This window comes from Schistocerca gregaria, chromosome 1 (assembly GCF_023897955.1).
Source record: "Schistocerca gregaria isolate iqSchGreg1 chromosome 1, iqSchGreg1.2, whole genome shotgun sequence".
Lineage (NCBI taxonomy): Eukaryota > Metazoa > Arthropoda > Insecta > Orthoptera > Acrididae > Schistocerca > Schistocerca gregaria.
Genome location: NC_064920.1, coordinates 1032174918 through 1032190350, shown reverse-complemented (window position 1 = coordinate 1032190350; position 15433 = coordinate 1032174918). Strand labels below are relative to the sequence as shown.

Genomic DNA, 15433 nt, shown 5'->3' with positions numbered 1-15433 from the left:
ATGTCTCATTCATTGGAAGTATCTGGCCACAGATTGCTGGGATACTGGCATGGCACTATTGCTGTTGACGAATCTTAGTATAGAAATGAATCGGCATCAAATATTATATATGTTTCTTTCATCCAGCTCAGTTTGGCTCACTGACCAACCAGGTTAGAGCTATTGTTACTGCTGGCATTGGCAGATCTGTGTACTAAATCACACAGCTTGTATACAACCAAACTACCAAGAAGTTTAATCATTTATTCTCCCTACTATACTGTGTAAACACAGTAAGTAAATTTTGTTACTTGCTGTCATTCCTGGTGTTGCAATTTTAACTAGCAGTAAAGTGTAGTCATGCGTAAATTTGTGTGTTGGGAAATACTTTCTGAAATTACTTGTTAGGAGTGTAGTCTTACATGGAAGTAAAACAAAGAACTGCTAGAAGAGAATAGATACTCTGAAATGTAGTGCAACAGAAGAATGGAAAGATCAGATAACTAGCGAAGAGATACTGAATCAAATTGTCAGGTGAAGAGCCATATTGCACAACTTGGTTAAAAGAATGGATATGTTGATAGGACACTTTCTAACGTTCGAAGCAATTGCCAGTTTGGGAATGGAAGGAACAGTGACAAGTAAAAATTGTAGAGGGAGATCAAGGCTTGAATACGGTAAGCAGGTTCATGGATGTAGGGTGTAGTAGTTAGTTACAAGATAGAGTAACTTGGATCAACCAGTCTTCAGTTCGACGACAGTGACAATAAAAACAACAGTAGTAACAACACAGATTATAGAAAATCGTTAATACAAACTGATAAAGGTCGAACAATGATTAAGATGTTAGCAGCTATGTGATTTTGTCTGATGTCTCTAAACCATGTTTCAGAACAAACATAACCATGTTCTTCCTTCTCTTCCATCTGTGGATTTGCATAATGTGCCATATTCATATTTGACACGATATTGTAATGCTTTTTATATTCTGGCACCTACATATATTGCCCAATGCTTTGTTAATGTACAATGAATTCCATCTCTTTTATAGTGTTGTTTATAATGCCTTAGTTCTACCGTTCCCTATGAAGCAGTTATAAACTCAAAATAATCCTTAGGCCATGGTCTCTCTCTATCTGGTGATTTAATGGTGGATCAATTGGCCCAAATTTTAGACATTTAACATATTCTTTATGTGATGAGTAGTCTTTGCTTGTGCCCGTTATTTTCCTGTTTTATTTTTGTACCTATTTGATTAGTGCGTGTGTGTACTGCTGCTCTACATAAATAAAATGAAGCCATTTTTTGTTGCTTACTTGCCACAGATTGATTCTCCTTTGCCATGTTAAGTAAGTTTATGTTCCATGTTTAGAAAAATGTAAAGTATATGGATAAAATATATGAACAGTTGCTATGTTTGGGAAATGCGAACTTTCTAATTTATTCAATTGTGGGAACTTATGATTCATCATTTCATTGAAGGAGAAAGCAAAATGGGCTACTTTAAACACTTTAGTACTGGTGTGGGGTGCTGTGGACACCACATACACTAAAACTGCCCTTATCATAAGGTTAAATTTTCATCATCTCCGTATTATAGCCACCTGTTCCAGTCACATCTGTATCATACAGCCATCTCATAAGAGGTTTTTTTATTTATGTATATAACCAGCCTATTTTCAAACAATGGAAATTCCAGGCAGATATAGCAACAATATAGGAAAAGGCAGATTGCTACTTACTGCAAAGAAGAGACGTCAAGTTGCAGACAGGCACAATTAAGAGACTCCCATAAAGCCTTCATCAGTAAAAACACACACACACACACACACACACACACACACACACACACAAAAAACTGCCAACTCCAGCATTCCAGGCCAGAATGATTTTCTATCATTCTGTCAACATGATCCTTCCATTCCCTTCTGTGTTGTCAAAAACTGAAAAGATTTTAAAATCTGATCTTATTGTTTCTTTCTTTGTTTTATCCATTTTATTATAACCCCGGTAAACGTCTCGTGACATTCATCTGTGCTACCTGTTTCTGTTTTTTTTAAAAATTATTGTCCATAATTCAAAACCATATACAAGAACATATGCAGCAATAACTTTATAGAATTTCATTTGTGTTACTTTTCTTGTTTTTCATAATTGTCTAAAACTCCTGTTAGTTTTCTGTTTGGCACTTACAGAAATAATTAAAATGTAATATGCTAAATTTCATTTATCAAACAATGGAAAATCCAATATGGCATGTAACAATATTATGAGAAGGGAAGTTGCACAACTTGTATGATCCCCTGCGGCTTCGGGGGTTAGAATAGGCCCGCGGTATTCCTGCCTGTCGTAAGAGGCGACTAAAAGGAGTCTCAAACTTTTCGGCCTTATATGATGGTCCCCTGTTGGGTTTGACCTCCATCTCACAAAATTTTCCGAAGAGCGAGCCGATTGGGGAAGGGCGCCTTACTTGGTGCATTGTGTCCATCTTGCGATCAGACCTTTCACCAGCTTATACACCGTTGAACTGCAGTCCTGTCCGCTCTCCATCTCTTGGGCATGACTCTTTTTCTGCGTGCAGATAACACCTTGCACTGTGCAGTGCCTCTTTCTGCACCGACGGCGACCATGGACCACATGTTACCTAACATCCAGCACGGTAGCCAGTCCATTGTGGTGGGGCCGCCATGTACCCTGTTGGTTGTAGCCCCCTGACAACACAGGGATCGCTCTACTGATGCCTGCGCCGTTAACTCCCCACGTATGCCAAGGAGTAGATGCCTATCCTCCTGGGGTATCGGGACTCCCGGCAACGGCCATCCTGCCAGATGGCTCTTGCCGTGGCTTCGTGGGGAGGGCCCTTGGTCGGAGTAGGTGGCATCAGGGCGGATGACCCGCAATGAAGCGTGGTACATCGTCTCTCGCTGGTGGCCAGCCGCCAGCAGTCTCTAAGCGTTCTCGGGCTCAGTTTAACGCTCAGAAGTACGATCCGAAAACGTTCCCCTCCCTGGCCACACCGTGGGAGGAACGTAAGTCTCAGGATGGCAGTAACAGTTACTCGCCCCGCTTCTTAGTTTGTACAAGGGTTGATGGGGAGTCTTTTCTCTCAGTTCTTCGTCGAGCATTTAGAGGACAAGTTTGGGGAGGTGGAGGGCTTGTCAAAAATGCGCTCTGGATCAGTTCTGATACAAACGGCATCCTCTGCCCAGTCATGACGGTTACTCGCTTGTGACAAGTTGGTGGATGTTGCCGTTACGATCACACCCCATAAGAGTTTAAATATGGTCCAGGGAGTTATTTACCATAGGGATCTTCTTTTGCAGTCTGATGAAGAACTGCGCGCCAATTTAGAGCGCCGAGGTGTACATTTCGTCCGGCGCATTCATCGGGGTCCGAAGGAAAATCAGATTGCTACCGGTGCCTTCATCTTGGCCTTCGAAGGGGATGTATTACCGGAAAAAGTCAAGGTGATGGTCTACCGATGTGACGTTAAGCCCTATATCCCTCCCCTATGCGGTGCTTTAAGTGCTGGAAGTTCGGCCATATGTCTTCTCGCTGCACTTCCAGCCTCACATGTCGAGATTGCGGATGCCCATCACATCCCAATACTCCATGTGCCCCGCCTCCCATCTGTGTTAACTGCGGGGAGCACCATTCACCTTGCTTACCAGACTGCCAAATTTTCCAGAAAGAGCGTAAAATCATGGAATACAAGACCCTGGACCGACTAACCTATACTGAGGCCAAGAGGAAATACGACCAACTCCATCCTGTGAGAATGACATCTTGCTACGCTGCTGCTACAACACCTGTGCTAGCCCCGTCTCTTTCTCCAATTGTGGCCGGATCGACGAGTAGTACTCCTCCTGCCCCCTCGCCAGTGGGGGGCTCTACCCACCGTGTTCCTCCTGCGCCACCTACCTCAGGAGCAACACCATCCCACCCATCGGGGACATCCGTCCCCACTTCTAAGCCGGAGAAGTGTCCAACTTCTTCGGCTTCTCACACTCGCAAGGGGTCCCTTGGGTCCCTCCCTTCCCAGGTTTCCGCCAGCAAGAAGCCTGACGACCGACAATGGCGTAAGTGCCCGCAATCAGCTGGTCGTAGGGCTTCACGATCCTCCTCCGTCCCGGAGACTGAATCGGTGAAGCCCTCCCAGCCGGTGCGACCCAAGGAACGGCATGAGAAACCCAAGAAGAGCTCTCAGCCCAAGGAATTCGCGGTGGCAGCCATCCCACCGCAACCTTCCAGCTCTGCGTCTGAGGATGCGGTGGAGATTCTGGCGTGCGCTGAGGACCTCGATCTCGCTGGTCCATCAGACGCCTTGGAAAGCACTATCACAGGTGCTAAATCGGAGGCAGCAGGTGACCCAGCGGTGTAATCTCCCTTCCCAGTCCCGTCAAGCCTTTCTCAGCCATGGACAACACCATCCTCCAGTGGAACTGCAGCGGTTTCTTCCACCATCTAGCTGAGATCCGCCAACTTATCAGCCTTCACCCTTTCCTCTGCATTGCTCTGCAGGAAACTTGGTTTCTGGCAATGCGAACCCCCGCCCTCCGTGGCTATCGGGGTTATTATAAGAACCGGGCAGCTTATGAAAGGGTGTCTGGTGGCGTCTGCATCTATGTCCTGAACTCTCTTCACAGCGAGTCTGTACCTCTCGACACACCTTTAGAGGCTGTCGCTGTTCGGGTGTGGACGCCACAGGCTGTTACCGTCTGCAGTCTTTACCTTCCACCGGATGGTGATGTCGCGCAGCATGTCCTGGCTGCTCTGATAGCTCAATTGCCTCCACCTTTCCTGTTACTTGGCGACTTAACGCCCATAACCATCTGTGGGGTGGGTCAGTGGCAACAGGTCGAGGCGCCATCGTGGAGCATTTATTGGCACAGCTCGATCTCTCAATCTTAAATGATGGTGCCTTCACACACTTCAGTGTGGCGCATGGCACATACTCCGCCATTGACCTTTCGATCTGTAGCCCTAGCCTCTTACCGTCTGTCCAATGGAGAGTGCATGACGACCTGTGTGGTAGTGACCACTTTCCGATCTTTGTGTCACTGCCACAGCGTCAGTCTTCTGGGCGCCCTAGCAGATGGGCTTTGAATCAGGCTGACTGGGACTTGTTCTCCTCCACTGCCGCTATTGAGCCTCTCTCTAACGACGCCATTGATGCAGTGGTTCAATCGGTCACCACCGGCATCATTACTGCCGCCGAATCTGCCATTCCCCGTTCTTCTGGGTCCCTTCGGTGGCGGACTGTGCCTTGGTGGTCGCCTGAGATCGCTGAAGCGATTAAAGCTCGCCGGCGGGCGCTCCAGCGTCACAAGCGACATCCCTCAATCGACCACCTTATCGCCTTCAAACGGCTGCATGCGCGAGCCCGCTGCATTATCCGCCAACGCAAGCAGGAGTGCTGGAAGCGGTATGTGTCCACCATTGGCCTCCATGTCACTCCATCGCAGGTCTGGGCCAAGATTCGCCGCCTCTATGGCTATCGGACCCCTGTCAGTGTCCCTGCGCTCTCACTGAATGGAGCAGTTTGTACGGACTCCGATGTCATTGTAAACCGCTTGGCAGAGCACTTTGCTCTGAATTCCGCTTCTGCCAACTACCCCTTGGGCTCCCGCTCCATTAAGGAGCAGACAGAACGTCTGAGTCTTTCTTTTCGCACTCACCATCCTGAATTGTACAATGTTCCATTCAGTGAGTGGGAATTTCGAAGTGCCCTCGCCGATTGTCCTGATACCGCTCCTGGGCCAGATAGCATCCACTCTCAGATGCTGAAACACCTTTCAGTGGACTGCCAGCGACGCCTCCTTGATCTTTACAACCGCATTTGGGTCGAGGGTGAGTTTCCGTCGCAATGGCGGGAAAGTCTTGTTGTCCCCATTCTGAAAGCAAGGAAGAACCCTTTGGAGGTGGACAGCTACCGTCCCATTAGCCTCACCAACGTTCTTTGCAAGTTGCTTGAACGGATGGTGAGCCGGCGCTTGAATTGGGTACTGGAGTCTCGAGGCCTTCTGGCTCCGTCTCAGGGTGGGTTCCGTAAAGGCCGCTCCGCCGCCGACAATCTGGTGAGCCTGGAGTCGGCCATCCGTACAGCCTTTGCCCACCGTCAGCATCTGGTTGCTGTCTTTTTCGACATGCGGAAGGCGTATGATACAACATGGCGTCATTACATCCTTTCTACGCTTCATGGATGGGGTCTTCGGGGCCCTCTGCCGATCTATATCCACAATTTTCTGTCGTATCGTACCTTTGGCGTGCATGTCGTGGCCTCATATAGTTCCTCCCAAGTCCAGGAGAACGGTGTGCCACAGGGTTCTGTTCTCAGTGTGTGTCTGTTTTTAATAGCTATTAACGGGCTCGCTGCGGCCGTGGGAAATACTGTCTCCGCTTCCCTCTATGCTGACAACTTCTGCCTTTACTACAGCTCTATTGGCATTGCAGCTGCTGAACGTCGGCTACAGGGCGCAATCCGCAAGGCGCAGTCTTGGGCTGTAGCGCATGGTTTTCAGTTTTCCGCAGCCAAGACCTGCGTTATGCATTTCTGCCGGCGACGCACTGTTCACCCGGAGCCGCGGCTTTATCTTGACAGCAACATTCTTAAAGTGGTGGAGTCACATAGGTTTTTGGGGATGGTTTTTGATGCCCGGTTGACTTGTCTGCCTCATATTCGGCAGCTTAAACAGGCGTGTTGGCGGCATTTAAATGCTATGCGATGCCTGAGCCACACCAGGTGGGGCGCCGACCGATCTACTCTCCTAAGGCTTTACCAGGCGTTAATCCAGTCCCGTCTGGACTACGGGAGTCTGGCTTATGGCTCAGCATCCCCATCTGCGTTGCGGGTGCTGGACCCAATCCTCCACAGCGGGATACGCCTTGCCACTGGTGCCTTCCGAACCAGCCCTGTGGACAGCATACTTGTGGAGGCAGGTGTCCCTCCACTGCGGTTACGACGCCAACAATTACTGGCTGCTTATGCTGCCCATGTTTTTAGCTTGCCCGGGCATCCAAATTATCGTGTCCTCTTCCCGCAGTCAGTCGCTTTCCGGTCCCCTTTGCGTACACCCCCGTGGTGTGTGCATCGCCCTTGCCTTCGGCTCGACTTGGCACATGGCCCGAAGGACTCAGTCCCTCCGGAGGCCTTCCGACGCCGCTTTTATTCCATCCTGGCCACGTATCAGGGCTCTGGCGTTGTCTAGACCGACGGTTCGATGGTTGCTAGTCTAGTCGGTTATGCACTAACTCTAGGGGACCATTCTGAACAACGTTCGTTGCTGGCTGGCTGCAGTGTTTACACTGCTGAGCTGGTCGCCATCTTTCGTGCCCTAGAGTATATCCACTCCTGCTCAGGTGAGTCCTTCATTATCTGTAGCGATTCCCTGAGTGGTTTACGAGCTCTCGACCAGTGTTTCCCTCGTTCTCGTCTGGTGATGGCTATCCAGGAGTCCCTGCACACTCTCGCCCGTAGCGGCAGGTCTGTGGTCTTTGTTTGGACCCCAGGCCATGTTGGTATACCCGGCAATAAAACTGTTGACCGCCTGGCTAAAGAGGCCACCAGTGCGCCATCTCTGGAGATTGGCCTCCTGGCGGCTGATTTGCGGGCAGTCTTATGCCGCAAAGTTGTCTCGTTTCGGGATGCTGAATGGCGCGGTCTGACCACCCTTAACAAACTCCGTGCCGTCAAGGACACGACGGCTGTGTGGCGGTCATCCATGCGAGCCAACCGCAGGGACTCAGTCGTTCTTTGTCAGCTCGGCATTGGCCACACCCGACTCATGCACAGTTATTTACTGTGTCGTGAGGATCCCCCTCTTTGTCGTTGTGGGGCGTCCTTGACGGTGGTCCATATTCTGTCGGAGTGCGCCCTTTTAACCGTGCTCATGCAGACTTTTGCAATGCCTGACACGCTCTCTGCTCTTTTATCAGATGACTCTGCCATGGTGGACTTGGTTTTGTGTTTTATTCGGGCAGGGGGTTTTTATCCTTTAATCTGAGTGTTTTTTTTAAGTGTTGATTCTGGCTTTTAGCCTCTGATTTTAAACTGTGTTTTTAAAGTGTTCTTGGTGGTTGGCTTTTCCTCTTTTTCTCTGCGGTCGTCCAACCACCGTCACACTGTGTGTTTTAATTTGTTTTGTCTGGTCTCTGTCAGAGTATTTCATGTCCTGTTTTGTCTGCTGTCTTTCCTGTTGTTCGTTTTTTATTCTCTTCGGGTGATTTTAGTTTTTATGGAACAAGGGACGGATGACCATAGTAGTCTGGTCCCTTTAATCCCACAAACCAACCAACCAACAACTTGTATGTGTGAGTTGCGTTTGCTTGAGTGTGTGTGGGTGTGCATATGTGTGTCTGTTGTTGACGAAAGCCTTAATGACTGGAAGCTTTAATTGTGACAGTCTTCTGGTTGTGCCTATCTGCGACTCAACAGCTTCGCTACATGGGGGATGGCAACTTTCCTTCTCAGAATATTGTTAAATTTCAGTTATCGTTGTTAGATTGCCAAAAACATACTCTGCAGCGTTGAGAAAACCACATGCCAATCTTACTGTGACAAAAATGAAAAGAGTATCAATTTTCATTTCATGTTACATTAAGTAAAACACTTGTTGTCCAGTTCCACTTTCTAGCTGCTTTTCAAGTGAAATATAAGTTAGTCAGTTCACTGTCTGTCACTGTGTTGTAACAACTCAATACACGGGGTGTACCAAAAAGAATCATCTGATTTGGCATGTCTGTATTTATGAAACTAATAACCATATACAATGAATGAATTTTGTTTTTTGATTAATGGGAAACTCATAAAGGTTTTTTTTTTCCATACCTTTTCCACACCCACCCCCTCCATGAACCATGGAGCTTGTCGTTGGCGAGGAGGCTTGCGTGCCTCAACGATACAGATAGCTGTACCGAAGGTGCAACCACAGCGGAGGGGTATCTGTTGAGAGGCCAGACAAACGTGTGGTTCCTGAAGAGGGGCAGCAGCCTTTTAAGTAGTTGCACGTGCAACAGTCTGGATAATTGACTGATCTGGTCTAACCAAACTGGCCCTGCTGTTCTGGTACTGCGAACGGCTGAAAGCAAGGGGAAACTGCAGCCGTAATTTTTCCCGAGGGCATGCAGCTTTACTGTGTGATTAAATGATGGCGGCGTCTTCTTGGGTAAAATATTCCGGAGGTAAAATAGTCCCCATTCGGATCTCCAGGTGGGGACAACTCAAGAGGACGTCGTTATCAGGAGAAAGAAAACAGGTGTTCTACAGATAGGGGCGTGGAATGTCAGATCCCTTACTCGGCCAGGTAGGTTAGAAAATTTAAAAAGGGAAATGGATAGGTTAAAGTTACAGTGGGAATTAGTGAAGTTTGGTGGCAGGAGGAACAAGACTTTTGGTCAGGTGAATACAGGGTTATAAATACAAAATCAAATAGGGGTAATGCAGGAGTAGGTTTAATAATGAATAAAAAAAATAGGAGTGTGGGTAAGCTACTACAAACAGCATAGTGAACGCATTATTGTGGCCAAGATAGATACGAAGCCCACGCCTACTACATTAGTACAAGTTTATATGCCAACTAGCTCTGGTCTAATAATAATAAATGTATGATACATTTTACATTTAAATATGGTAGGCAAAACGATGTTGTTCGTTAGAAACTTCACATAGTCATGATCCCTTACTGCCTACAAGTGAATACGCTGTTCCCTGGCGACGTAACATGCCTGCAAATAGCAGAGCGAATTGCTTATCGCTAAATTTAATATTCCCCCCACCCTTGACCTTCGCTGGGTATGCCCATGTTGCATTGTAACATTATTTAGGCCCTTGAACCTCAAGGTGTTTCCAGCACCCTGCACCAGTACTAATGTTATAATAAAGTGCACCATTCTGTAAAGAGTAAATGACTATAGGCAACAACTTTGCAGTGATGCTTTATGCTGATACAGACACGAATGTCATAATTGGTTGTCCAGTAAGAATCGTGTGTGGAATGCTTCTTTCCAGACATGCAAGTGGTGTATGTACTGGAAAAGTTATTATACTGGCAGTGAAGAATTCTCTGTGTTGAGCCTCAGAGTCAGTTGAAACATGCTGAAGAAATGAAATCTCGTGTTTGGTCAGGCTAGACAGATGTTTACATAGAATGTTAGTGACCAAATCATTTGACTAGTGTGGTATTTTACCCTTTTGGGATTTATGGTGTTCGGTTTGTAAAGAAGTTAGAGCAGTACTAACCTGGTTATGGCTCTGCAAACCCTCAATGGGCCATGATAAATTGAAGTCTCATACTATGAAATTGTTTTAATGGGAGGTCTCACACTTCAATAACAAGCACAATGCCGTTGACTTAAGTTTGATATCCTCCCACATTAATTTGTTTAATCCAATTTGGCAATGATTGGAAAAAGTCAGTATTTTCATATTATTGAATGTCTGTAACAATATGATTATTAATGCTGTTCTGATCAGCCCTCTTTTCTTTGTAATAATACTACTAAATAAAGCTAGTTACCACAATTAATAGGTTTTGACAGTGATAGTTTTCCAAGAGAGATTCCCATATTGAAGTCAGGTGAATGCTGACATCAGACTTTTACACGAGAAATTGTACGTGTTGGTGAACTTTTGCACTGAAATGTGGGCTGAGTGGTAGCTGGACACAGACTTTTTCCTTGTAGATGTTGTTATGATTATGTCCAAGTGTGGATTTTTATCTCATAGGTGTTATTACCATAGTTAGGCCCTACTGAGTGCTGATTGCAGAGTCATTGTCTCGTAGGAGTATATATGTCATGGAATATCTCCAAAACACTTGCATCTTGATTGAACCTATGAGTAAGAAATCTAGCTGAGCTGCACGCTTCTGAATTGCTTTCACATCTTCCTTTAATTTGACCTGGTGGGGATCCCAACACTTCCCCCCCCCCCCCCCCCTCCCCTCCTCTTCGTTGTGGACCTCACATGATATGTGTTGAAGTTCATTGTTGACACGCTAAACTACCATGCCGGGAACACTCAAGCAGTGCTCTCTAAAATTCTGCAAGCATTTGCCTTCCCTGCTACCATCCTTACATGCTCATTCCATCTCATATAGCTTTGTAGTGTTATGCCTAGATAAATAATTGACTTGACTGTTCCAAGCAGCAAAACATTAATATTGTGCTTCACAATGGTGGTTTCCCAAGTTTCATGTAAGTTTCTCAAATTTCTAATATACCTAAATTATTCACTTTCTTACTAAGTACATTTTTGGATGACCAGATGTATTATCTAACTAAAAGATTGAAGGCAACAGAAACATAACACCAGATCTGGGAATTAAACGGAAGTTTAAATTTCAAATAATTGAAATATTTCACAAAACTTTAGTTTGTGAATAATTTTGTAATTAATAATTTTTCAGATAAAGTAAGTCTGGAAAGGGGGGGGATGAGAGATTTAGAATAATTAAATGTTTTTGGAAGAAACAATTATCAGTTTACAACATTTTTGCAATCACATAGCCTGGAAACAAAGTCAGTTGCCAATCTCTCTTAAATGAAAAGATTTTGTGTAAAACTAAATAGACTAGTTGGATCAGAATGGCTTAAATGAACTACTATCTTTTCATAATATTGTTATGTTCCATCCTGGATCTTCTACTAAATAATGAGTTTTAATGTAATATGGTCTAAGTAAGATATTCAGGATTTAATGTAGATGTGGCGTGACAGTTACCTGTATATTATAAGAACAAGGGGGGGGGGGGGGGGAAGAAATGAGGAGTATAATTGTATTAGATGGACTAATTTCACCATACGAAGATTCAAAGGGGTGTTGGGTCTTTTAGATATATCCATAAGTGAAGGAGGTGATGGCAAAAAGAGCTAAACCACAAGAGTATCATTTTTAATTGTTGCACATTGTGTTTCCTAAATTCAAAGAAAGAACATAATTACATTAACAGAAATCAATTTTTATACCTGACAGTTCTGTATAGCAATGCAAATGGAATTATTTGCTGCTAACTTGGGGTATTCAGCTATACAAGAAAAATGTGACCAGACTTATTCTGTCAAAACTGAGGTTTGCCTGTTTCTTTCAGCAACCCCATCATTCCATATAAAATTTGCTTGTATTGGATGTAAAGATTCCACTTAAGAGGAAAAAAAAAAAAAAAAAAAGAGACAAACTACAGACTTGAGTTGGGGGAAGTGTGCAAAATGGTATCACACATTGGCCTTTCTCCCTCTTAGTGTTAATATCTCATTGGCAGTGAGCATTAGACATAAAGTACTGACTTAATACAACAATTGGAAAGTAGTCTTAGTTAAGTAATCTTGTCTGCTCTCATTCAAAATGATTATTATGAAAAATCATTTTTAAAATTACCATTATAGTGGTTCATTAGAGTGCATGTGAACCTGCATTGTCAAGTAAATGCAACATATCAGCCAGTTATATAGCGCATATGACATTCAAACAGACTGATTGATTTTTTAACTGAGTGTTCAGACTGCAGTAAAAGTTGTGCATATGTAACTAAAAGTGGGTTTTGTTGAGCTTTTTCTGCAATTCTATGTAATGTCTTGTTAGAACACTATGCATGTCTCTGTTGATTTTGCTGTTGTTTAAATATGTTTAGTTTATTTCCTATTTCTCTTTAAGTTGCACTTACATTTTCTTGACCATTCAGCTTCCACAGCACTCCCACCCAACTACATATGTTTATGTGTGTGTGATATCGTTTCTGCCGCTTAAATGTTACAGAATTGGTTTATAATTGAGTGTATGCTATATATGCTGTTTATGTTTTGTGTATTATTTTGTACGTTAGCTTTTTCTGTGATTTGTTTTTATGTTTTGCTGTCCTAGGAATGAGTTACTGGGCCTTGATGGTGTTGTGAAAATAACAAATCCAGAAGAAAACTTAAACCATAATCACCAACCAAGTGAACTCAATGACACCACAGTAACTGTTCGAAGCACTACACCAGTTACAGATTCTAATGATATAAGTAGAAGGTAGATTTTGTTGTAGATCTGCATGTTATGATATTATTTTGGTACTGCGAATGTCATTGACTGAAGATGTGATGTTACTTTTAGTTATATGTAATATATTGTACACTCTTATCTTTATGCATCTTTCACTTCTTTGTCTGTTCATAACATGATCCTGAGACTGAATCAGTGGCTCAGACTTTTTGTTTTATTAGTATGTTAAATTTTGAGAAAAATTAAAGAATCTCAGAAGTGGGGTTCCCTGCAGATATTGGGAAGTACACAGGCTACAGATGTAGTGAGATGGTTGGTTAAAACAGTTTAAATCCCAGCAGTTTATTACCAGTTACACCCTTTAAGTGGAACAGGTAAACCATGATCAACAAAAATACTGAAACTGGCAGATTGACTCCTATGTTATTATTTTAGTTAATGTCCTCAAACAGCCTCAAGAGAGAATTCTGTCTCTCCATAATGCTTGTGTGTGTGTGTGTGTGTGTGGGGGGGGGGGGGGGGGGTTAGTTGGTTATAGCATGAAAACAACCATAGGTGATCATTTGAATTGCCTTTGCCTTTCTTTCACTTTTGGGACATTGCTTGGTATCAGAAGGATAATGAAGCTGTATATGGTTGCATGTGCTTGTTAATTGATGAGGTGACCCAATATTTTGTTCCTTCTAGAATGCCCAAGTTAACATCAGTAATGACCTACAGTCAAGTTTCATCCTGAAAATTATTTTGTTTGTGATTTGAAAACAGCAAAATGACAGAAAACCACTTATTATATTGAACTTTCATGAAATGATGAAGACAAGCACTATCAGTTTTCTGTGAGAGCACTGCCTCCCCTTTTATCCGTCCCCAACTTCTTTCCCAAAACACACACACACGAATGTTCACTATCTTGCTTATGTACCTAGGTACTATTCAATACCAGCACTAAATTTTTTTATCCGTTTTCATATTGTATGTAACATACTCCAGTATTTTTTACTATCATATTAATTCATACTTAATTCATTTCTTTGCTCTTAAGAGCTTGGTGCTCAAACATTTTGTGTGTTGTGAAAGTGCTACCTTAGAATTGTTGAGCATGACAAACAGAATACTGCTTATTAGTTGGTATTTTTTGATGAAATAGTTCTTTCTGTAGAGAACAGTATTGATACATGGACATTTTAAATATCTTACAGACCTGCTAGCGCAAATAGAAGCCTACCAGACATTCCTGTTGACTCGGATAGGTCACAGGTGGAGAGCAGATTGCCTCTTTGGGAGCAAGAACCAAATGGTGATACAAGTTCGGAGCTTTATGCTACAGTTGGAGAAAATAAGAATGTGACCCATCCACTCTGTGAGTAATTTTCAGTTTGCTAATTGGGAGCTCAAGTCTCTTTGATCTAACAGAAAAGCAACTAAGTTGATGTTTGTTTATGTATTCTTATGCTCCTTAACTTATCTATTTTAAATAATGAAATGAGTTAATATTTATGGAGATTATTTACACAATAATTATCTGTCCTTTATAATAATTGGAATATTTTTAGTACTAATAAATCATGATATTTCCCAGTAGCTCGACCACTGCCACAAAATGATGCACCTACCACTTCACAGCAAGAAACCTTAACAGAAGCTGCAGAGAGAAACCTGCAGCCAGCAGACTCATTTCCATCCTATGCAACAGTGAAGTCGGAGCATCCTTATGACAAGTTGAAGTCAAGTATGTTGACTAATATGAGCCTAATTATACGATTGATGGTTTACATACTCTCATTGTATGTAGATGTGATGGAGAGAACCAAAAGACAGAAGAAAAATAATAACCTATGTATATAATATAGTTCAGGAGCTGAGTAGTCAATAAACACAGAAACAAGACAGAAAAAAATGCAACTTTCAGACAATATTATCCTTGTTTCTATTTGGGGGGGGGGGGGGGGGAGAGAGAGAGAGAGAGAGAGAGAGAGAGAGCACTAGCTATCTGCATGGTTGTGGCTCATTACATTGTATTGGTGCTGCCATTTGACTAGAATGAAGTGCCTTGTCAGATGAAGAGGGTGAGAGGACACAAAGGAAGCAGGCATGGGGAGGAAGGGTGAGAGAGATGTGTGGCTGATGGAGGGCAGGGAGAAGCAACAAGGGGATGGGATAGTAATGTGTCACCTGTGAGATTGTGTGTGGGACACAATGAAGTGACTAAATAGATTGGAAGGGACCAGGACTGAGGAAGAGGGACATTGTGAGGAGCAGAGTGTGGGTGTATTAAGATGCACATGGAGGGAATGGAGGTGTGGGTGGGACACAAGTTAGTGGAGAGCTGATGAATGACATTTTGTGAAGACTAAGTAATGTTTCAAATCTTTTTACATGGCTCTTGACCGCTCAGTGCCTCAGTTATATGGTGAGTTGTTGTGTCTATTCCTTCCATTCTTTCTATTCCACTTGATAAACGTTCCATTAGATTGT

The 15433-nt window shown here is 43.8% G+C and overlaps 1 protein-coding gene across 7 annotated transcripts in view; it reads left to right on the top strand.

Annotated features, from left to right (window-relative positions):
• The window catches only part of LOC126279127 (uncharacterized), an 80135-nt gene that overhangs the window by 13679 nt on the left and 51023 nt on the right, over positions 1-15433 (top strand). For 2 of the 7 annotated variants that reach the window (XM_049979643.1, XM_049979626.1), the window contains exons 3-5: positions 12836-12985; positions 14158-14318; positions 14541-14687. In XM_049979643.1, coding sequence (XP_049835600.1) covers positions 12836-12985; positions 14158-14318; positions 14541-14687 — 458 coding nt within the window. Of the gene's footprint in view, positions 1-12835; positions 12986-14157; positions 14319-14537; positions 14688-15433 lie in introns of all 7 variants that reach the window. The other 5 variants (XM_049979634.1, XM_049979618.1, XM_049979653.1 and 2 more) reach the window with 3 other exon arrangements.